Genomic DNA, 24026 nt, shown 5'->3' with positions numbered 1-24026 from the left:
ATTTATAGATGGGGGGGGGAGATATTTATGGCAGGGAAATACTAGCAGGAAGAGAATTTTCTTTTAGGGTGGGGCAGAAGGAAATAATATTTGCAATTCTTATTAGGGTTTTTCCTTCCTTCCTGGGTTACGGAAACTGAGCAGGGAAGGGAGGTGAACTTGCACGCCTGTCTTTCCTTTGCAACTGTCGCTGGCAAAGGAAAAATCAGTTTTATTTCTATTTGGCTTGTAAAATATCCCAAGGGAGCGCTGGGGGGGGGGGTGCAAAGCTTTGGAAGGGGAAAAACTGCGCGTTCCTCTTAAGCAAAAGAGCTGCTTTGATTTGGGTTTGATTTATTCGCGGGCGGAATGGGAAAATTAATTGTGCCGTGTACATTAAATTCCCCCGGGGAGGGGATGCGCAGCGGGGGGAAGGAGATTCGACTTTATTTTTAAAAAGCGCATGTATTTTGTTGCCGCTGGAAAAAGTTTTTTGACCGTCCTTGCCCCCCTCCAGCAGCAGATAAAACAGAGAAAGGAGCACTTTCTCCCCCGGGCTCCTTTTCGAAATGGTTTCTTCTACCCTTCCCTTGCCAGTCGCGTGGAGAAAGGGGCTCTCTTCCCCCCCCCCGGCACGCTCGGACAGTTGGACTGCTCCACGTGCGCGCGCCTCCACTCACCTGCCTTCGGGCGGGCACGACCCCTCCCTTCCTCCCTCACGCGCACACCTGCGGGGCTCCCGGCAGCGGCAGCTCCACCCAGAAGCGAGAGACTGCGTGCACATGCGCGCCAGCCCTCGTGGCCGCCTTGTTTAAATCCCCACGTCTCATGCAATGGCAAAGCCACGCCCCCCGGGTGTGATGGCCTGGCGCCCACTTCCAAGATGGCAGCGGGGGTGTCTTTTCCCCTTCCTTTTAAACAGGAGAAGTCTTTCTTTCATTGTTGTTATTGTTGGCACGTGGCTGCCTAGGGAACAACAGGAGGTGTCTTTTCCCCCCCTCCTTTGCATAATCGCACAATAAGCAACTAGCCAAGAATCTAATAAAAATAATTTATTTCCTGATCAGCCATTCTGAGTCCGGAGTTGCTTTCACAGTGAGATGGCTGGTGTATAAATTTAATAAATAAATGAATGAATTCTGCCTTACTTTTGGAGCTGGCGTTATTCTTTAGATCTGCCGCGTGGCTGAGAAGCCCCAGGCAAAGCAGGACAGGGGAGCACAGAGCAAGCCGCTTTTTGCAACCCCCCCCCAAGTGTTTTTAATTCATGACCTGCCTATAAAACGATTGCAGGAGAGCTAAAAATAAAAGTATTTCAACACGGTCTACGTTTAGATAAGGCAACCTTTTCTTGAATCATCAGCCTGCGAAAACATAATAATAGCTTCAGTCGTTGATTAACCAGATAACAAGAAGTTATCACTCATTAACGTGACACAAGCCTTGAGTTGTTGCAACATCCAAGTCTGGACTGAAGTTTGCAACGGCTCTGACTCAAAACCTTTTGCCTATTTTGCAGTAGCAATCCATACATACATTGAAAATGAATATATTTGAATGGGGCATTTGGAAAGGTTAAACAAGTCACAGAAGAGAGACATTGCCCGTTATGGTGCGGGTGCTGAACTTGAAAACAGCCAAACATGTTTCCCAATGTTGAATTAAAACTATTGAAGGGTGACATTGCATTACAGGGTAGCACGAGATGTAGGCTGTTTCTCTTGAAAAAAATACCTTGGTCAAATTCCTCCTTCATCAGTGCTTTCAATATGATGGTTTAATTTCCCACAAAGGCCACCATCAGAGCATCTCTTTCATTTCCATGCATCTTGTACACCGCTCTGAATACTCTGACAGGAAAAAGGGTATTGCTTTGGAATAATAATATAAGCCCAACCTCAGATCTCTGAGAAAAATATCAATATGGACTTGTTGTTGGTGGTTATTTAAATTTATTGGCCGCCCAACTCCAGCGGACTCGTGTTAGAAATGCTTCCACTTATAGTAGAAAGTTAAAAAAAAATATCTTTATGATCATTGTTGGGAACGGCTCCCACACAGAAGGATGCCTCTCTTCACTTTTTATCTCCTCTTATTTCTACAGCTCCACTTCCTCTTTCACGTGCCCACTTTTAAGATGACAGAAGCAGCAACTTCCGCCCTGGAGTCACCGTTTCCAATCCGCGGAAAGCTTTCTTCAGGAGCGCCCGCCTCTTCCGCTGTTCTGCGCCGGCTCGGCGTCTTTCTGCGAGGCGCGTGCGCGAAGGCGGGCTGCTTTGAGGGGCGCCTGAGCGGGATCCTTGAGGGGGGACGATGGCGGCGGGGTGCCGGGGGGGCTGTTGCGGGTGCTGCTGCTGTGGGGAAAGAGAAAGCCGCACCCCGGAAGAGTTGGTGAGGGGCAGCGAGGCGCGGAGGGGCGGGGCGGGGGGTCCTGCCCGGTCCCTGCTCCAATTTAGGGTGGCCCCCGCTTTTCAGCAGAGGTTGCTGTGTGGGGGGTGTTAAATTTGCATATGCAAGTTAGGCTAGATACTGCAGTAATTTTTTGCTGTCACCTCGTGGGAAAGTGGGGAGGGTGCCTCTGAGCATGTGCAGAGTTCATCACCGAATCAGGAGGTGAAAATTCAAAATATGCTGCCGGTTCTCTAAGGGTTGGGAAGGAGGAGGAATGAGGATGCTCGGAATAAAAACAGAAACCTTGTTTTTGTGGCGTTTGCGAAGCAACAGCTTGAGCAAGACCCGGATTTCCAAGGCACTGAATGCAAAAAAAAAAAAAACTTGCTTTCTTCCTGGATGCTAGCAGTGGTTTGTTGGAGTGGATAAACCTGGTTTGCCTTTGCACTGTTGATCCTTGGCTGTGTTTTGTAGACCATCCTTGGAGAGACCGAGGAAGACGACGACGAAATCCTGCCCCGTAAAGACTACGAGGTGAAACGAGTGAAAAGTGACCTTGAGTTGTTACGGAGATCGTGAAGGTCTGCAGAAAGGAGGAGAGAGATTTTGCTGGGGGCTGCTGCTTCTCCCCAAAAAGTACAAAAGTGGAGAGTGGTTGCCCGTAGCCTTATCATCCCCGAGAATGTCTCCTCGAGCCTTCTAAATGGGTGGCTTTGCCAAACTCTGTTACGTTGATTGTTCTTGGAAAACTAAGCAGGGCCAGACTTGGATGGGAGGCCACAAAGTAGGTTTAGTAGGCTTGGTCCCCGTAAAGCGATTTTGAGGAGGCATTTTCAGTTACTCCAGAGGAGTTTGGCTTCCTTTACTTGGCAGCCAGTTTTGCTTCTGCTTTGGAGAGAAGCAGCACTTTCACTGCTGAAACTTAAAGTCAGGGTTGATGAATTATGTTGGACTAGTTTATTGCGGTGAAAGCCTCGTGTGGTGCAGAGCGGCGGGCGGCAGCATTGCAACCGAAACTCTCCCCAGGGCCCGAGTTCGATCCCAGCGGAAGCTGGATTCTCTCTCGGGCAGCCGGCTCAGGTCGACTCAGCCTTCCATCCTCCTGAGAGGTCGGTTAAACGAGCACCCGGCTTGCTGGGGAAGGTGACGACTGGGGAAGGCAACGGCAAACCACCCCATTATAGTCTGCCAAGAAAACATCGCAAAAGCGGCGTCCCCTGAAAGGATCAGGCATGACTCGGTGCTGGCACAGGGGACCTTTCACACAGTTTATCATAGGACTGGGAAGCTTGTCATAGTGTGTTGTGTGAATCCAACTCTCAGCAGATTAAATGGCTTCTGCCTGAAGTAGGCTATGTCCTGCTTGTCTCTTCAGGTTGGGCAGCCTTTCTGATACGCTTGTGTTTTTTTTCCTTTCCAGAGTCTGGATTACGATCGTTGCCTCAATGAACCGTATTTGGAAGTCCTGGAGAGTCTCGATAACAAGGTAAAATTTAATGAGAGTCTTGATTGCCGTGGGCTATAACTCAAATAAATGAAACGTTGAAGGCCACTCGCATTCTTGGTGATAATTGCAATCTTTTTTTTCCTTCAAAGCTTATTAACCCGTGAGAGGTAATGTGCGTTTCAAATGTGTACTTCCCTCCCTTTTCGGCATTCACTGAGTAGGGAGAGAAGAGAGCGTGTGTAAATGCAGAATGTTGTGTGTGTCTTTTAGTAAATTGCTGTTTTTGGTCTGGGACTACAGAGGGAATATAAAACCTTCAGCATTGGTTGTTATTGATAGCTCCGCCTTTTGTAAGTTGATCTCATCTTTGTTGCTGAGACTGAGTTGGCTGGTCTGGTTGTTGGCAGTTCCAAAGTTTAGGTATGTGTGGTGTGTAGTTTTGTCATCTGTGCCCCAGGTGCAGACCTTTGCCCTCAGGGATAGCTGATGAAGAGAGTGCCCTCCGACCAGTCTTTGCAGAAATGTTGTTAATTGAAGTGCTTTGGGCATGCACTGCTGTTGAACCTGGAACACAGTTCTGGTTTTATACCTTTAAAAAAGCTGAAAAAGAGAGGCCTGAGCAATCAGGGCATTTGACCGTCTGTTTAAGGAAGTTACCTAAGCCACAACACCTTTCCAATGCAGCCATGAGGTCTAGAAACTTGATTTTTGTAAGGGAGGCAGGTTAAAAGTGAGAGGATTCGGGATGCAGTCTCACACTGTGTTATGTGCATATCTCTCTGCAGGGAATCCTGGTTTATTTTGTAAAAGAAAGGGGCTCTCTGATTTTCCGTGTGTTCCCACCTGCCTCAGGACCTTTGTCTTTCTCCCTTTCAGAAAAGTCAGCGCTATGAAGCCGTGAAGTGGGTGATGGTTTTTGCCATTGGAGTTTGCACAGGGCTGGTAAGCCGCTGGCGGTCCACTCCAGTAGCGGAGATAGGCCTGCATTTCTTACCTTTTCCTTAGGCAGTTATAATCTGTGATCGATGACAAGTAAACCCTATGATAGTTAGCAGGGTATTGGGCTTTTTTGTTGCAAAAAATAAACTGCATTGCTCCATCTTCTCTCTCCAGGTGGGCCTTTTTGTAGATTTCTTTGTCCGCCTCTTCTCCAGATTCAAATTCCACATTGTTCAGAACTGTATCTTTTCTGCTCTTCCTGTTGTTTGGGTGGTGCAGGGTTTCTCAACCTTAGCCACTTTAAGATGGGTGGACTTCAACTCCCAGAACTCCCCAGAATTCCCCACCCATCTTAAAGTGGCTAAGGTTGAGAAACCCTGAGGTGGTGGCTTGGAAAGCCGAAAGTTGACGGGGGAGAGAATGCAAACCAGCCTCCAGGAGGAATCCTGCTGGCCCGGGCAGGGTCCAGGGGGATGTGATTATCTTCCAAGCAGACCTTGGGCCAGGTACTTCCGCACGAACGTAGCTTGGCACTTCTAGTCCCCTTTCCTTGACTCTGTCTCCGCAGCGGTGGAGGACTGCAGCGAGAAAGGTTGCCTGGCCATCTCCCTGCTAGAGCTGCTGGGCTTCAACCTGACCTTCATCTTTCTGGCCAGCCTCTTTGTCCTAATCCAGGTAATGCTACCCTTCCGGTTCTCTGTGTACAGAGAATAGATTTACAATTGACAGCGCGAGGGTTGGAGAAAAGAGATGGAGCTTTTGAGAGCTGAAATTCGGGCCCAAGCTGGAGAGCTAGGCAGGTAAACAGGGTCTTTCTTTGGTGGTCTTCTTGGCAGCTGCCATTGTTTCCTATTTTGCTCTCAACGAGGGGTGCAGGTAAACAACATTCCCAGCGGTGTGGGCTACCCGGGGCTTAATTTGCTGGCGGTAGCCCTCGCCTCCCCGGTCCTGGTTCCATCACAGCCTCCTGTTGTGCCTTCCTTTCTAGCCAGTGGCTGCCGGCTCTGGCATTCCAGAGATTAAGTGTTACCTGAATGGAGTCAAGGTCCCTGGGATCGTGCGCCTTCGGACTCTCGTGTGCAAGGCCTTGGGGGTCCTTTTCGGCGTAGCTGGAGGTAAGGCCAGAATCTTTCTCCACTGTCACCCCTTTGCCTTTCTGGCCCCTCTTCTGACGTCGGAAGGGAGCTGATGTTGCCCTGTAACTGGCCTCATCTTTTCTCCCAGGTCTTTTTGTAGGAAAGGAAGGCCCCATGATCCACAGCGGTGCTGTTGTAGGGGCTGGCCTGCCTCAGGTGAGCGTAAGCGTAAGCAGTAACGTTTTCTCAAAAAGCCGCTTCTCCAGATCTGTGCTTGGTGTGTCCAAGGCACAGGTAAAAAAATTGAACGTTAGATACTTTTTTTTTTCTTTTTAGTGATTTTGGGCAAGCGTTTCTGACAGTAGGAAAAATCCAGTTCTGCCACCTCCCTGTTTTCAGAATTTGGCAGACCTGGAGGGCCGGGATACCTGGGTCCCACATGCGCACTCTGAGTCTCTCTTTACAGTTGCGAGATCAAGAAGCGTTAGACTTTTATTTATTTATTATTCAAATTTCTATTACTGCCCATCTCCCCCCAAGGAGGGGGATGCCTTTCCTTTCATTTTTCTTTCCACAAAATGGAGACTTCGGATGTTTTGTGTGTAGCATCACACCCTGTGAATTTTGTCTGTTTTCTGTAACTCTTAACAGACCGGGAGTAATCCTTCCACATTCTCTGGGAGGCTCGCTTACTTTCCTCTTTTTTTTTTCTCTGTCTCTCTCTCTCTCGTTGTACAGTTCCAGAGTCTCTCTTTAAAGAAGATCCAGTTTAATTTCCCCTATTTCCGAAGTGACAGGTAGGATGGCTGCTCTAGTGGAGAAGGTGCGGATTTGAGCAAGATGGAACAGGAGAGGGACGTATTTTCAGATTTGCTGTTTGCCCGTGGGGAAACAATCCTGTGGGGAAAATTGGCTCTGTTTTGCTGGGGGACAGGGATGTAATGCTGGGTCTCTTACCGAGAGGGGAGAGGCAGTTGTGAGCCTTCTGATCAATGGATCCTTTATTTATCAGTTGCCAATCAGCCACCAGGCCCAGTGCTGGCATTTTAGGATAGTTGTAGATTTTAAAGGACACCGGTGGATGGTGGAGGTATTTAGTTTCCTGTTCTTTTTAAATTTGTAATTGTGAAATCCGTCCAGCCCTTGCAAAGGGCTGCACCATCTTGCTGAAATTCTACTGAGTCTGTCAGCTCCATTTGAGAATAAGTAATAGATGATTGGGCAGTTTGGAAGGGCAAAAGTTCACCCCAAGAGAGGCATTGCTAGGGAAGATTTGCACCTTAATTTGCATTTGTATCCGTGAGTGACGTAAATGCATATTCCCTTGGGAATGCCGCTCTCAGGAGCTCCTGCATGTCAGAAGTACCCAGCGTGCCCTGCTCCCAGCCAATGCATTAGATCCAGAGGAGAGCTAGGTCGGTGGATTGGGCCCAAAGTGTCCAGAGTGACCAACGAGGTCCTTCTGGCCAGTCCACAGCAGATAAAACCACCTGCACTTTTTCCCTCATTTTTTTTCTGGGGCCGTAGCAGGTTGTGGCTATTAACCATGGATGTCCTCCATGAACTTTTCAACCCCCATTTTAAAACTGTATTTATTTATTTATTTTGTATTTTGTATTTATTTATTTGATTTCTATAGCCGCCCATCTCAGCAAGTGACTCTGGGCGGCTTACAACAATAACACTATAAAATAGTTAAAACAATTACAGTTAAAACAACAGTATGAATCAGAAGCTCTCGGGTCTCTAAATCCAAGGCAGTATTTGCTGTTCCAAGAATCTCATTTCCTCTTAATACACTTATTTTCTTAAAATAGGCCTGTTGCCTTTCACGACTGAGTATGGAAAATACTCGGCTGCTTCCGTGTTCGTTCTTTCCATGTCAAACTCCTTCTGTTCTTTTTTCTCCCCCCCTAGGGACAAGAGAGACTTTGTTTCTGCGGGAGCGGCTGCTGGGGTGGCTGCAGCTTTCGGGGCGCCCATCGGAGGGACACTTTTCAGCCTCGAAGAGGGGTCCTCCTTTTGGAACCAAGGCCTCACGTGGAAAGTGGTGAGGCCAAATGCTCAGCTCAGCTCTTGCCAGCCTGTCTCTGGTTGCAGTGTGAAACCCTGACGTGCCATTTTCACGTGGGACATGGCACAGGCATGGCTTTGTGCCGAAGAATTTGCTGTGCAGATCCTGGGGGTGACCTTGGCTGTGTTTCTTCCAGCTTTTCTGCTCCATGTCAGCCACCTTCACACTCAACTTCTTCCGCTCCGGCATTCAGTTTGGAAGCTGGGGGTCTTTCCAATTGCCAGGGTTACTGAATTTTGGAGAGTTCAAGGTGGGCCTTGCTTGACTTTGATCATCTTTCCTTGACTAGTTTTAGAAAAACGTCCTCTGCTGATCATAATTCGACCTTCTTTCCTTCCCCTGGGGTTTCTGAGTGAGGGGCCTTTCAGACAAGCAACCTCGGCTGAGAATTGACACAGCCATGATGCGGGTAGAGAGGGCCAAGTTGGAGAAAGCTGGACTGGGGCCTTGAAACGTGCAAGGGATTCAGACCATCCTGCTGTCTTCACTCTGGCTGTTTCCCAACTTTCCCTCTCCAGTGTCCAGAATCCAACAAAAAATGTCACCTGTGGACCATCGTGGACCTGGGTTTCTTCATCCTGATGGGGGTCGGTGGGGGGCTCTTAGGGGCCACCTTCAACTGCATCAACAAGAGGCTGGCGAAATACCGTATGCGAAACGTGCACCCCAAGCCGAAGCTGGTCAGGTATGGGGCCTCTTCTGCGGTTGGTGGGCATTTGCTTTCCCCTCGGTAAACCAGGAGAAGGCAGGCACGTTCGTGACAAGGACTGTTGTTGGGATGCCAGGGGGTCTTGGGGTGACATTTGCTCTGGACAAACAGGAATGGGTTATACTTCCTTCTCTGGATATGGGGAGACCCACGGGCAAGTGTCGGGGCACCATTCCCACATTGCCATGGGCTCCATGGGAAGAAAAGTCATCCATATCAGCCTGTCTTCACGTTCAGGGGCGTGTATCAAGGGAACGGCTTCGGGAGTACCCCGGCTCAGCTGGAGAGGGGCCAGTGGGCATCTCAGCCTCTGTTGCTCTGGAGGACGTCAGCGTGCAGTTCCAAGCCATGCATGACTTTCCTGGCGTGCTTTGCTTTGTCTTTCTTGCAGAGTCCTGGAGAGCCTTTTGGTGTGCCTAACCACCACCCTTGTGATATTCCTTGCTTCGATGCTTCTCGGGGAATGCCGACCTCTCTCTCCTGCTAACCATGGAGACAACAGCTCCACTGGCCTGCAGGTAAGTGGGGAGCACTGCATGCCCGCGCTGAGAGGAGGTCCCTCAGAGAACAGTCTGCATCTCGACACGGCCTCTTGGCTTTTAAAGTCCACACGTTATCCTTCCTTACATTTTGAAGGTGAGCATGGAGGTGTCTCAAGAGCCCTAACAACCCCATTGTCACTGAAAGAAGGGATGTTGTTGGTCTCAGGGGAGCTCCACTTTAAAGATACACAGGTGCTTCTACTTCATGGGAGAAGATTGGCAGCCTCAGAGCAGTCCCAAGAGAAGGGGCCATCCAGAGGGGCGGGGCCATCAGCAGACCGGGTGGCAAATGCCTGTTGGGGACACTTGGCATGATTCTGGAAGCTGAGTTAAAGATGGCGCTTGTTTGTTGCGAAGGATTCTTCATCGGAGGAAGTTAATTCAAGCATCAGGACATTCTTCTGTCACAACAACACTTACAACGACATGGCAACCCTTTTCTTTAATCCACAAGAGTCGGCCATCTTGCAGCTTTTTCACCAGGAGGGTGAGTGCCTGACGTGGGCTCTACTTGTACTGGAGAACTCTGACCTGAGATGAAGTTCAGGGAGGCGGCGTTTTCATGCTGCAGCAGGGGCTGCTCAGTTGAGGTTCCACGCTAGCTGCAGCATGGCAGTTCAGGCCTGAGAGATGACCACCTCTAACCATCTCAAGGAGGAAATAAATTCTCCAATGGATCAACTGCTTCCAGACAGTTCACCCCTTAGGGAGCCTAGAATTCTCGTGTTTGGAAGCAGTCGGAAAACACAGAACTGTGTGGGTTGTACATCCCTCTTCTCTGCCTCTGTGGGACTTGCTGGCAATTAAATTTACCTTGTCCTGGTTTCTCTAGCACCTGAACAGCCCTTCTGGCCATTAATATTTCCATAGAGGTGGCCACACGGTGCAACTTCTAGTGCAAATGCACTCAGACCACCCTGTTTTCTGTGTGATTATGGTGGAAGGAGAAACTGTAGATTGAATGGATCCTAGAATTAATAAATTCCCACCCACACCTATGTTCGTGCTGAGTTTGAACCTATGCCACCTTAAGTCTATAATTTTGCTGGCCTAAAACGCACGCATGCTGATTGATGTCTGTTTCATCATTTAAAAGCGTCAGTTCCGGGGGGTGGAGCTCCTGGCTGGGTGTGGCCTTTTGTTTCAGGGGAGAGGTGTCTGTCAGCTGCTGCTCAACCCCCTTCCTGTCTCTCTTCCTGTTGTCTTCCAGGTACTTTCAGCCCTGTCACGCTCTCTCTGTTTTTCTTTCTGTACTTCTTGCTCTCCTGCTGGACTTATGGGATTTCTGTGCCGAGCGGTCTCTTTGTCCCATCGCTGCTTTGTGGGGCCTCTTATGGACGCCTGGCGGCCAACCTCCTTGAAAGGTGCCCTCTTCGGCTTTCGTGGGTTGCCTTCCCTGGGCAGAGCCTGCCCCCCTCCTCTTGGCTCCAGATGCCACTCTCTAACGCTCTGCTCCCTTCCTCCCAGCTATGTTGGCCTGGACCATGTCTACTCAGGCACCTTTGCGCTGATCGGAGCGGCCGCCTTCCTGGGCGGAGTGGTGCGCATGACAATCAGCCTCACCGTTATCTTGATCGAGTCCACCAACGAGATCACGTACGGGCTGCCCATCATGGTCACCCTGATGGTGAGTCCTTTGAGCATTCGGGGCCTTGAAAGTCCTTCCAGCTGGTTGGGAGCGATGACAGGTCAAGGCCCAGCATCAGGGCCATCATCAGAATATGTTTTGTTATGGAAGCTGTGTTGGAACACCTGTCCCCCTTCTAATTGCAGGTGGCCAAGTGGACAGGCGACCTCTTCAACAAAGGGATTTATGACATCTATGTGGACTTGCGTGGGGTCCCCCTGCTGGAGTGGGAGGTCAAGGCCGAGATGGACAAGTAATGTCGGCTGATCTTAAGGCTGGCAGCGTCTGCCAGCTTAGACTCGACTTGTGTGGCTGATTGAAAAGCTTGCTTTTAGTTTAATCCCAAACTTTCTGTCGCCCAAGGCTCAGAACCAGCGACATCATGGAGCCCAACCTGATGTATGTCTACCCGCACACCCGGATCCAGTCCCTCGTCAGCATCCTCCGCACCACGGTCCATCATGCCTTCCCGGTGGTGACGGAGAACCGGGCCTACGAGAAAGAATTCATGAAGTGGGACCAGCTTATTAGCAACAATATTAAATTCAAGGTGAGTTTAATCAACAGTTTCCTTGTTCCTCTGGAGGAGAAACTGCAGCAAATATTGACGGTTGACTCTGTGGATATAAGTTATCAACAGACTGTGTAGTTATCGTTACGCACAAACCATCTGAGTTTGTGAGCTTGTGGGAGCAGCCAGGCGTCTTAACCTGCTTTCCCAGGGAAGCCCCCATTCTGAAGAATTTGATCAGGCTGCTGTGTGGGAATGTTGCCTGTTTAACATCCAGATTTTTAAAAATAAATTGAAAGCAAAACAGGATTTGGGCAGTGGTTTGCTGAAACTGAGGTTCCAAGCCTGGAAGATAAGTGTCCTGTTCTGAGGGAATGTCAGCTGGGAAGTTGAACAAAGGGAGACGTATTAGCAACCCCCCCGTACTGTTGCAGAGAAATGACATGATTGGGCCAATCAGGTCAGGCTCAACATGGGGTTCCTTTTATCTTTTTTTAGGCGTGCCGGTAATTAAAACGGCCACCGTGTGTTTAGACAGGCAGGTGCATCTCGCTCTTGCTTCAGAGAGCTGACCTGAGTCAAAAGACTCTTGGAAGTTCCCCTGAAATGATCTTTGGGTAAACTGAGCCTGGCTTTCCCTGTTCCAGAAATCCAGCATCCTCACCCGGGCGGCTGAGCAACGTAAGCGTAGCCAGTCCATGAAGTCCTACCCCTCCAGCGAGTTGCGCAACGTGTGCGATGACCACAGTGCAGCGGAGGAGCCCCCCGAGACAGAGGACATGCTGCAACAGATGTTGGAGCGGAAGTGAGTGCTCGCTGGGGGGCGTCTCCGGTCTCGAAAGTGCCGAGCGAGGGCGTGCAAATCCTTGGCTGGCTGCCTGCCTGCCTCAAGAGGCCACCCCATCTGGCCAGCAGCATCAGTAGACTCCCTCTTACGTCTCAGAGAGTCTTGTGGCACTTGAAGACCAGCTAATTTTTGATGGAACTTCCATGGATCCTAACTCACCAAAACTCCCTCCCTGCCTCCCTCCCTGCCTAGTTCCCTCAGTAACCAAGTCGCCTGCCTCCTTCCAGATATACTCCATATCCCAATCTGTACCCAGACCAGTCGCCCAGCGAGGAGTGGACGATGGAGGAACGCTTCCGGCCTCTGACTTTTCACGGCCTGATCTTGCGCTCGCAGCTGGTCACCTTGCTTGTCCGAGGAATCTGCTATGCGGAGAATCAGTCAGTGAGTTCCAGCTCAGAAGTGACCGGGCTCTCTGAACAGTTTAGTTAGTTAGTTAGTTAGTTTTTGTCCCGCCTTTTTTTATTATTATTATTATTTTTTTATGAATCACTCAAGGCGGCGAACATCCCTAACACTCCTCCCTCCGCCTATTTTCCCCACAACAGCAACCCTGTGAGGTGGGCTGGGCTGAGAGAGAGGGACTGGCCCAAGGTCACCCAGCCCAGGTTAGTTGATAATCCAGCAGTTTGTTTATTTATTTTGCTGGGGTAGGAGGAAGATCAGATGCACTGATGCCACTTCCACCAGAAGCCCTGTTAGGGTTGTTTTGGTGCACTGTGGAAAAGCAGTGCGTGTCTTCCTTTCACCCATGCTCAGAGTGCCAGCCAGCCTCGTCTGTCGTATGCAGACATGTCAGAGGACTACCCACGCTATCCGGACATCCACGATTTAGATCTCACGCTCCTGAACCCACGGATGATCGTGGTAAGCCCTCCTCCTTGCAGCTGCAGCTGGTTCCACCTTGCTCCCTAGAAAAGGTGCTTCTGCATTACTTGGAATTTTTCTGGACTAATTTTTCCATACCTCTGTCTCTTCCCTATGTGCTTTTGGAGGTTGCCTGTCCAGAACAGCCTTCATAGGATAAATGGTTAGAGGCTGGTAACGCAGACTTCATTTGGTGTGTCTCGTCCACCTCAGCTAATTCCTTCGTGGAACTTACAAGCTTTTCCTCCCCACAGGACGTCACGCCATACATGAACCCTTCTCCCTTCACCATCTCGCCCAACGCTCACATCTCCCAAGTCTTCAACCTCTTCCGGACGATGGGGCTCAGGCATTTGCCGGTGGTGAATGCTGTCGGGGAGGTGAGTCCCTCTGCGGGGTCTCTGGGGAAAGCTTTGCCCTTTTGTCCTGCCCAGATTTGCACTCAGATTAAAGTTGAGCCGGGGCTAAAGGTGTCGAGGTTTTACCACCAGATGTCACTGGAGGCCCACGAATGGAGCCGGAGCTCTAGGCTGGCCTAGGGAGTTGGAAGAAAGGTGCCAGTGGCAATCGCCAAGGATGCCGTGTGGATCTGTTGTGGAAACCCCTTGTTGAGCTTGATCCAAAAGCAACTTTACTTCAGAGCCTCTACTCGGGGGAGAGAGGGTGGAAAAACTAGTATGAGGCTGATTCTAAGGAGGGAGGACTGTTGCTGGGTGGCAGAACCCTCTTGCAGTTTTTCCTCCCGGTCCGGGTTCCCTTTGAGGAAAGACTGGGCTTTGAAACTTCAAAATAACTTTTTTTTGGGGGTGGGTGGGAAGAAAATTTCAGTGCTGTTTTCCTGCCTGGAATATGGTGTTCTTGCACCAATTTAACGGAGGATTGGGGAAATCTGCTGGCTTTCTTTGGACCCTTCCCTCTCTCCCCTCCCTGTTTGCCAGGCTTTGGTTAAATCCGGGGGTAGAGGTCAGGTAGCAGCGCTCTGTCCCCGCTAAGCCAAATTCAGAGAAATAGTCTGCCCGGTTTCCTGCCTGCAAATTCAGCGCAACCCTCGGAAAGGCTGTTGCTTCCCTACCGCCTTTCTGTGGGTCCCCCCCCACGAACCACACAGAAAGCAACGAGCAGGGTTTTGGGGTGGGCAGTGTAGCCAGAAGGCAATCAAGTTAGCTTCCTGCGTGCTGGAAACTCCCCAGCCGGCTCAGAAAGGCCCGCCCTCTCGCGCTTGCGCCTTTTTGCTTTCACGCTGTACACATTCATTTGCCTTTTTCTCCCCCCTCTTCCAGATGGTGGGCATTATTACCCGGCACAGCTTGACTCATGAGTTCCTGCAGGCCAGGCTGCGGCAGCATTACCACACCATCTAACCACGTCTCCCGCCTCCAGAGCCTCCCCCGGGGGTTTCTGGGCCCACCGTGTGCACTTTAGTCGACAAAATAGGCCTGTTCTTGTCCTCCTTGGAGCTGTGAAACGTAAATCCTCTGGGCTAGGGAAAAATGCACATCTGGAAAATCTTGGGAGCGGGCTGCCCTCTTCTCTTCTGGCAGCCATGCCCTTCTCCGTGGCTTTGGGTCAAACCATCATAATGCTTCATTGCCCAGCCCTGCGGGCACCTGGAAGGACTGCACCTCCACCTTATTCCAGAGAGAGAGAGTGTCGTCTTTCTCTTCTCTTGCTGACTTTTTTTGCAGATCTTGCAGACTTCCCTCTCTCGGGCTGGTCGGGACACCCGTATGTTTGCTCCAGACTTAGCTACCTGCTTCTCAGTTTAATGTTTACACCTTTGGTAAGGCTGAAACAGGGCAAAAATTTGGTTTTCCTCCTGGGGCTTTTGATCCTCTGCTCTTTGCACGTGTGTGCGTGTCCCTTCTGCTCTTCCGCTTTCATTCATGGCTTTCGGAGGTCAACTGCCACGGTGCCAAGGAAGTCTCTGCTTCGGGGAAATTCGGAGCGAGCCCTTGTTCCTCCGGATCCTGATTCGGGAAGTCTTCAAAAAACTTGCGAGTGTGGGAAACCAGAAGGGTTTGCATTAATGCATGGAAGCTGCTGTCTGTGGGTTGCTAGAACGGGGGTCTTCCGGAGAGCTGTTGAACCTGATTTTGGGCGGGGTCATCTCCTTCGGGTGCTGATAGAAAACAGCCTCCTTTTCCCCCCGGAAGGCAATCTGATGCACAGGCAGTTCGCTGCCAAGCAATACTGAATGTGCAGGAAAAAAATCAAGCTTTTCTTGTCGGGGGGTGGGGGGGACCATATCTGGCAGGACCAAACCGGTACTTTGATATTTTCTTCCATCCCTGCATCAGCCCCACTCGCCATCCGTCTCTTCTTTGCATGCGGTTTTCCAGCTCGGCTGATTCCCCCTGCCCTGCCCTGCCCTTTCGCTGTCCCCAAATCCACCCCTTCCTCAGTGTCCGGCCGTCAGGATGTTCTCTCCCAATTCCTGGAAATCCCGCTGTGGAAATGGCTGCGCTAGGGTGACCCGCAGCGCGTCCCCGTATAACTTCTGAGTTTTCCTGTTGTCTCAGCCAGACGCCGCCTGGAAGGGCCAGGGGTGGTATTGTTCATGCCCGCTCCTTTGTCCTCGGCAGGTGGCTGTTTCCCTCGCCCTGGCATAACCCTCCCTGCATCGCTGCCACCCGGCTTTTCCTCTGCGGCCACAGTCCGGCCCTCCCCTCCCCTTCGCCAAATCTGGTTTTCACAGAGAGTCTGTAATTTGCAACTGGGGAGGGGGCAGGGGAGGATGCATTTAATAGTTAGGAGGAATGCCCAGGTAGGACCGAAATGGATCTTGCGGGGTGGGGGCTCTGCAGCGGCTCCAGCAGCGTTCAAGAGGTTTTCCATCCTCGCCGGGTCACACAGAGCCTCGAGCTGGCTGTGACCGGTCTGGTCTTTCCAGCAAGCCTCATCCCGCCTGGCTGTTGTGCCGGCTATTCCGGCAGACTCCTGTCTTTGTAGCTTGGTGTGTGTGTGTGTGTGTGTGTTTTTAACCTTTGCATAAATCTGTCTCAGGGGAAGGCAGAACCTGAGCCTTGGAAGAGTGGGGGCCACAGAGCTGATACAGCCTTGATAAAGCACAGCTGTCGAGGTCCGCAGGAGGAGGGAGGGCATTCCTGGGAAAGACCCTGCGCTCCCCGGTTTCCCCCTCGGTCCCCTCTGGGTACAGGATTTAATCTGTGCAGCTGCCCCAGTCCCCTTGGGGCTCCCCTGCAGGAGAGGGGCACCTGTTTGTGCCAGGCAAGGGGCTAGTTTAGTCCCTTGTGGCATCAAAATGTGGCTGGGTCCTCCCCAAATTCCCAGGGGGGCCTGTAGCAGTCTGCATTCTGCAAGGCTGCAGTCTTGAGGGGCAGCTGCTCAGTTCTAAGGATTCCCTGCTTATTTGCCCGCTGATTTTATCAGCAGCAAAATAAGGAATCCAGCCCTTGTTTTGCGGCTCGGTCTGCAAATGGGATACGGCCATTACCAGTCTTCAGAGGGAGGGCATTGCACAGGCAAGATTTTTCATGTGTTCTGATGCTAATTAAGTTACCAGTGCAGCGTAGCCTTTTTTTTTTTTTTCCTCCTTGCTTTCCAGTAATAGATTATTTCTACATATTTTGGAGAAATGTGGGGTGGGGGCCGAGCAGGAGTGCAATTTTGAATACTGGTTCTGTCTACTCAGGACAGGAATGGCTTTGCAGCGTTTATTTTTGTTCACCTTTCTGGGATACTCTGTTGTGTCTCTCCCCCCCTCCCCATTCCTAACCCTCCTTTCTTTGCTCCATCTCGACCCAAATGAGATTGCAGCTCCTTTGCCCCCCCCCCCCGGCTCTTGACCTTAAAAAAAAATAATAATAGGGACAGATCACTCTGCAAGGTGCTACCGCCCTCAAACTTCCCTTTGCCCTCTTTACAACCGTTTCTGGTTAGAACAGGTCCTGTTTTAGCCTTGTTAGCAACTCTTGACAGCTGTCTTTTGGGCTGACTGGCACATGAAATATGTCCACCACTTTTCCCCCTCCGCTGCCCTGCCTTTCACTGCATCAGCCTGTTCCATCTGCAACTGGAAATTCCAGAAAGACCAAAATTATTGTGGCTGGCTTGCAGCTTTGTGTAGTGGGCAAAATGGGCATTTAATTCTAAAGTGTGGGGTATAAATGACAATTTTGTATGCATTTCTGCCTGTTTGTGTTAGTGAAAGAGACCAATGCTCTATTTTCCCAGGGAGCTGAAGTTGTTTTGTTCTGCTTTGCTTTGAGAATTTCAGAATTGCAGAGAGAGAGGAAAATAAAAATAACTTGTTTGATGTCTGTTTATCCAGCTAAGCTAGCTGTTTCTGCTCATCCTTTAAAAGTGGATGGGGGAAAAAAGTTCCAAACTAATATTTTGGCAGTTTTGTATGATTGCTGGCCAGTTAAGGCTTCCCCCCTCACTTCTGGAAGCTTGAAAGTGTTGGAGGGCAAAAAAATGGCATTCTCTACTGGGTTCGTCTGTATTACCCAACTGCTGGCATCTTGCTAGGTTGGGAATAAAAATACCTTTATTTAAAAAATATAAGGTAGCCCTAGAGACTGACAAAGTAGGTGCTGCTTCTGTAGCGTGTTCTCGCTTCGCAGTCCGGATGACAAATCTCTCCTTTCTCCTATGTGCTGGCGTGTGGTGTGTGTGTGTGTATTGTGTGTGCATTATAATCAAAGATTTAAAGATTCCAGCAGTGTAGGAGATACACAGCTACACGCCTGGGGAAAGCAGGGAAGAGAATCTTTCTAAGCTAGTACGGATGGCCACTATTTTGATGATTACGGTTCACGATTACTTATTCGACCTGTCAATCTTCAGCTGCTGCGTCCGAAGATTGTTCGGCTCAAGGCCACAATGGTATTTTGCGTACCAGAAAGAGACTTGTTGCATTGTTCTGTGTTGTTCCTGCCTGCCTGTGTTTCCCCAATGTCATGCCCCAGATGAAAAGCCTAGCAATCCCTCACCGTCGTTTCTTAGTTAAAGGTGTGACTAGGAGGATTTTTAATCCCTGTGCCTGGTTGCTTTGTATAAAGATGGTTGTGGGAATTCTCAGTCCCCTCATTTGGCAGAGTTTAAAATGATAGCTCAGAATTGGAGGGGAACAAATTCCTGTAAAGTAACACTAATTCAGTGTTTCTCAACCTTGGCCGCTTTAAGCTGTGTGGACTTCCACTCCCAGCATGGCTGGCTGGGGAATTCTGGGAGTGGAAGTCCACACAGCTTAAAGTCGCCAAGGTTGAGAAACACTGTGCTAATCTCTCCCACATTTCAAGAGTTTGGTGTGTTGAGAATTGTCTTCTGTCTTACAGTAATGGGGAGCTTTTTCTCCCCTTCCCACAAAACCCTATTTAATTAACATCTGCACACACAGCTGGCTTGACTTGCTTTACTGACCAACAGCAGGACCCCAATTCTGGGTCGACAGGCCTCTTAGAATTCATGTCTGGGCTTTTCACGGATCCTGGGGCAATTTGGGAGGGGAAATTCCTGTTCGTCCGCTCTTTCGTCACTTAAGCAGTGTTAATCGTGAGCAGCAAGCCATTCCAGAGGGAAGCACCTGGAAGGTTGCTTCATTTCAAGCTCTTAACCTTTGATTTCCAATTGCACTTTTCCTTGTCATCATGAGTCGAATCACGGGAACTAATTTTGTTGTGTGTTTAACATTTGTTTTTAATAATGTTTCAAAGCCTTCTGGTCAGAGACTGTGCTATTTTTTTTTAATTTAGGTTTGAGCACTTGTATTCTATAACCGTGGTTCTTCTCTTTACAAAACAAGAATAAAACTCCTCCTGTATGTCTTCATCGTCCTCCGGGATATCTGTCATTATTACCCTTTCTCTCCATTTTTCCCAACGTTCAGCTTTGTTGCATTTTTATCTTACTTATCAATAAGGGGAAGAAAAGTCAAAATGGTGGCATTGGGTATTTTGTTGTATATTCAGAAACTAGCATTTTCTTCCACAGAGGCATTTCAGAGGCTTGTTGGAATGTTAAAAAAAAAACAAAAGTGATGTAACAGTTCTCTCTCTCTGCTTCCACAATCTGATATTCAGAGGTAGAGTGCTTTGGAACATGCAGGCTCACTTGCATTTGTCTCCCAGTCTGCTTTGCGGCAGATGCATCGGACTACAGTTCCCATGTGTATTAGCCTGAGACATCAACAGCTGCAGTCAGGTTTATAAGATGCTCAGTTACGTTTTTCCATCAACGGATAAAGTTCTCTCCCACCACTGGGTAAGAACCCAACTTTTACACTGTGTTCATAAGACATTCTTAACTCACCAACGTCATGAACCCATTTCCTGGATTTGCACAATACGTTAAATCCCAAAGCAACCCAGTACCGGAGTCTGCCCAGCGCACCAAAGCACACGCGTGGAAGAATATAGCCAAGTTTAAAAGCGGCTGAGTTTCCTGTATTATGCGCACACAATTGTGTGGTCATTCCTAGTCTTGGATAAGCATTTAGTGCAAAGATATTTGGCTTCAGAGTTTTTTCGGTGCTTTTATAGTCTTTAATATTTCATGCAGGTTTCCCCACCTCTGAAGTACCCTGTTTGTCATGGCTTTTAACCTGGAGACATTTTGCTGTTTCAGCCCGATTTTTGTCCACGAGAACCTTCCCTTCTCAGGAGCAAGGTTCCCCGGTGAGTTCTGTGAAGCAGCAAACAGCTTAAGCTAAACTGATGTATCTGTGGTGCCCACTTGTGCCCACTTGTCTTCCTTTTGGAAGCAAGTGGTCATGCCACTCAAAAGATAGTACCGTATATTACGTTTATCCTGTTTTATCTCTGTCAAGACGTAAATTCAGAGTCAATCTCAGTTGAGATGTTGAGTTGCACAAATTATTTAACACCCCCCCACACACACACGCACAACTACACACACACAGAGGAAGGTCATTAAAGCACTATTTATTTAATCATACCAGTGTTCTACAAAGTCTTCGTTGCGTGCAGATAAAATAAAACCCATGACTAACTGAATATCTTCCGGCTGTATCCTTGGAATACCCTGGTGCTTGTTCGTGCACTCGCAGCCCTTTCCATTCACACTTGGAGGGATGATAAATGTCCCTCAAAATCAATTCCTCTTAATAATTCAAAGAATGAGGGGGCATGATGGGGTCCTTGAAATTTCCCCACAAACCAAAAATTGCTATTGTAGTACAGATTTTTGGCAACAAGGCATTTTAGGGTTTTTTTTCTGGCTTGTGTAATTTTGGAAAACCAGTCTTTTCCCCCATTAGTCTGCTTTCCTCATAATTGGGCCCCACTTCAATGGGTTTTGTTTAGGGGGAAGGAAGATACTGTAACACCTTTTTCATTTAATTTACGAATAAGAATTGGGCATGCTGGAAAGAACTAACCCTGTGCCCTGTCTCTGTCCTTGGTGCTGAATCATCTTAAATCCCTGACGGAAAATTACCCAGGAGATTGGGTGCATAGATGAAAGGGGAAAGCACGTACATCTTTAAATTCAGGTGACTAGGAAAAATGTTAGATTTCTCTCCCATTCTTAACCTGAGAGCTGTTGGCTTAGAGGTGTTGTGTGGCCTCACAACTGCCCCGTGGGGTATGTTTCAGTTGGCGCAAAATGCTGATATTCATCCAGACTCTGGGAACGACGTGTTAAGATCTTTTCAGTGGATCACACTATTGGCTGGAAGAGTCTCCAAGTCATAATGAAAGAAAAATGCCTTTGGGACAAGATGAGTTACGAGGTAATTTCTTCCACTCAGTTTCAGTTCTGTAAAACAAAACAAAACGGTCACATTGACTACCAACCGATGTTTGGAAATTGCGATCCTGTGCCCCAGCTAAATTTTGAGTTTATTTTACAGGAGGCCATTTAGAAATCAAAACCCATTAAAGAAATAAATAGGATTGCATACGAGGGGAGAAACTGGCTATCTTTGCCTGCCTTTTGCAAAGCTAGTTTTCAAGGTCTCTCTCCGTCCTGGGTGTGTGTGGGCCTCTCCCCTAGGATAACGTTTGGAGGCAGATGTCCACAGAAACGGACGCTTGCAGATAAGCTTATAAAAGCAAGAGCCTTTAAGATAGTATTTCTGTCCCCAGACTCATCAGCTCATCGACCCCTTCGTGAAATTTCAGTTTGTTCATTGACCCCCCCCCCAGCATTTATTATATGAAAATTTAATAAATACTGCTTTAATAGAACTAATAATAATAATAATAATAATGACAGGGTTGCTCTTGCTGGCAGCTGACCATACAGATCTGGGGAACACTGTCTCGCCACTCACCACTTCACCTTGAGGAGGGACTGGCGTGGAGCTCTACAGAGATCCCAAGGGATTAATTGGCCCCGATCGACCTTCCATGGTTTATTGACCCCCTATTGGCCCCCCAGACACATACTGACACCCTTTTGACCCCCAGATATTTTTCTACCCTTGGATAGTCCCATTGACCCTTGGGAATAGATACTGACCACTTTAGGGAGGCCTGATCTAGACCCTTTCCTGGAAGACCGCTCCAAATCACTGTTCTCCCCAATTGACTTAACATTGCAGACTTCTCCCCCTTGCAACTTACGTGACTCCTCTTGCATCCAAGTCCGCTCACCGACCCTATTCTGTCCAGCCGTTGTCCAAAGCAGTTGGATACCCTGCGGGGGGCATTGAGAAACCCCCCCAGTTTGTTCTGCACAGCTCCTGGCGCTCTTTCCTGAGACTGCCAGTTGACGCGGCTCATGCCGCCTTCCTTTTGCGGTCTCGGATATTCGCCGTCCCAGGAAGAGACAGGCTGGGCTGCGTCTCCCACCAGTTCCTCATTAGGTTCATCCAGATCTTGTTCACGTCCTCCTCTTTCTGCCAACTCCAGTTTATTTTCAAAGCGCTCCAGAAGATCCTAAGAGCGAAAGGGAAAATGAAAAACGTATTTTGCAAACCCTTACATGTTAAAGTCGGTCTCCGTAGAAGTGGTCTTCTGCATGCTCGCTAGGGTGCTAAAAAAACACACCAGGGGAAATAAGGCTGTTCAGGTATGTCTTGAACCCTTTACTAGTTGCGGTGAAAATTCCACATTCTTTTCAACATTGGGCTATGCTGGTTTGTTTAGTTTTCAGTAGTAGTTTCGGGAAAGAGAAGACTCTTGATGGCTTCTGCCAGGTTGTCATACCCAGATTTCCAGTGCTGGAGAACAGGGGCAGGAGGGGTGATCCTGTGACTATATCTGCTTTGATCTAATAAATATTTTCAACTGGAAATCCTGTCCTTGAGTAGCAGATTTGGAGACTTGAAGCTGAGACAAGAGAAGATGACCAAAGATTTGAAAGCAAGGCAAGGTTCAAACTTGGAACTTGATTGTCTTTTTCTCACAATGCCTTATCTTGGACTAATTTACACACCATCATACACAGTCCCTGTGACTTGTTAGGGACTAGCCCATTGAGAAGACCCGTTCTGAGTTAAGTACAAGCTTCCAGTAACTACAATCAAGGTTTTGAAGGCCAGACAGTGATCACAGCATTGTGCGTGTCTCCTATTAATCAACGGTCCTTTACTGAGGAGGTGGCAGCTGACTAGAGAATCAGCTCAGGAAATGGCCCTTCCCATCACCTGCTCTCTCAGCCTTCTGAACAGAAAAGCTGGGTGCAGAACCTGGGGTCTGAAGCAAGGGCTCCACCAACGAGTTGGGGTTCTCTCCAAATTAGCCGAGGCTCGTTCCGAGCTTGACGCCACCACAAGTGTGCCTTACCTTGAAATCCGCCAGTTCTGACCGAGAGATGGGCTGAGCCTCAGATGCACCTTTGAGGTGAGCAGTGAAGAGCAGGGAGAGCAGGAGAGGAATCTTTGAGCCCATCGTCTTCTCCGGGATCCTAGTCTTCCTCCGTTCTCTGCCCGTTGTTGTGTCGATTCAGTGCCCTCTATCTTTATATCTTTAGGGCAGCCAAGCTCATGCCTGAAGAATGAACCCCACATTCCATCACCCTGACTCGATAAAGGATCGCAGATACTGGAGCCAGGAGAAGATTCCCTTTTAAAGTGATCTTCGTTGTCCGGAAAGCAAAGCAACCTCCCGCGGTTTCTGACCAGCGGGAACTGTAACTGCGGGGAACGCGTGACACACACATTCCTCGGGCCTCGTCTGGAGAGCTTTCACACTTCCTAGGTGTGAAAGAAGCTCTGAAAAATCCCTGTTTATCTGTTTTAGGAGATAAACAGCCTGGGGGGCGGGGGGTGGAGTGCTTTAGCAATGGAAAATCCAATTGGCTGGGGAACATGGGGCTGCTTTGATATCCCAACCAGCCATGGTGGGCGTGTGCTGCTCCCCAAAGCTTGGGATTATTATTATTATTTATTCATTTATTTATTTTTCAAATTTCTATCACCACCCATCTCCCCCAAAAAGGGGGACTCTGGGAGGTTTGCAATAAAGCCAGCAATTAAAACCATAAAAGATATAAAATTGCAATATAAACAACTGATATAAGTTGTGAAATTGTTTTATAGTGTATTTTATATTGGACTTTTATTATATATTTATTATTTTATACTGTAAACCGCCCAGAGTCCCTCCAGTTGGAGGAGATGGGTGGTGACAAATTTGATAAATAAATATAAATAGAGAATAAATAGATATAAAACCCAAGTACCGAAGATCTCATTATTAATTAAACTTGGATGCTTCCTGACTCTAGATGACTCTGGGCAGCTCACAACAATCACACCGAGAAATTACAATAAAATCAATAGGAGATAAAGATGGCAAGTGCAACAGAGCAGAACGGAATGGGTTTGGTTCTCATTTACCTTGCTGAGAGCTTGAGGTTTGGAGAATTGGAGGCCTCTGCGTTAAATGCTGGCCTGAGAAATCCCCTCAGATGTGCTCCCTTTTAAGAGGGTGCAGGGGAGAATCAAACCTTGATTATTTATGTAAAATGCTTCCAGCTGGGAATTATAGGGCCAAAACATGATACACGGTACCGGACTAGGGAAGGCTGAACCCACGTTTTCCAGGGTTAAAAGTACAACACTCCCTTGATTTGAATGCAGAATGGA

At 48.7% G+C, this 24026-nt stretch overlaps 2 protein-coding genes across 2 annotated transcripts; one reads left to right on the top strand and one right to left on the bottom strand.

The window, feature by feature from the left end:
- The first annotated feature begins 2260 nt into the window (after positions 1–2260).
- CLCN6 (chloride voltage-gated channel 6) lies at positions 2261–17522 on the top strand. Its single transcript, XM_063317686.1, has 23 exons — positions 2261–2370; positions 2845–2904; positions 3791–3856; positions 4694–4759; positions 4931–4997; positions 5325–5431; positions 5745–5871; positions 5981–6048; positions 6571–6629; positions 7750–7882; positions 8043–8156; positions 8425–8591; positions 9007–9133; positions 9515–9644; positions 10368–10521; positions 10625–10784; positions 10931–11037; positions 11148–11334; positions 11943–12100; positions 12370–12526; positions 12902–13009; positions 13264–13389; positions 14290–17522. The coding sequence occupies exons 1-23, from the start codon at positions 2293–2295 to the stop codon at positions 14368–14370; spliced, it is 2607 nt and encodes an 868-aa protein (XP_063173756.1). The 5' UTR covers positions 2261–2292; the 3' UTR covers positions 14371–17522.
- On the bottom strand, positions 15473–23632 carry NPPA (natriuretic peptide A). The gene is made up of 4 exons (XM_063317644.1): positions 23593–23632; positions 22723–22808; positions 21559–21873; positions 15473–15709 (listed from the first exon to the last, which is right to left on the bottom strand). Exons 1-4 carry the CDS (start codon positions 23630–23632, stop codon positions 15473–15475), a joined length of 678 nt encoding a protein of 225 aa, XP_063173714.1.
- Positions 23633–24026: the final 394 nt, after the last annotated feature.

Source organism: Candoia aspera, chromosome 18 (assembly GCF_035149785.1).
Source record: "Candoia aspera isolate rCanAsp1 chromosome 18, rCanAsp1.hap2, whole genome shotgun sequence".
Classification (NCBI taxonomy): Eukaryota; Metazoa; Chordata; class Lepidosauria; order Squamata; family Boidae; genus Candoia; species Candoia aspera.
This window is presented reverse-complemented; position numbering and strand designations above follow the sequence as displayed.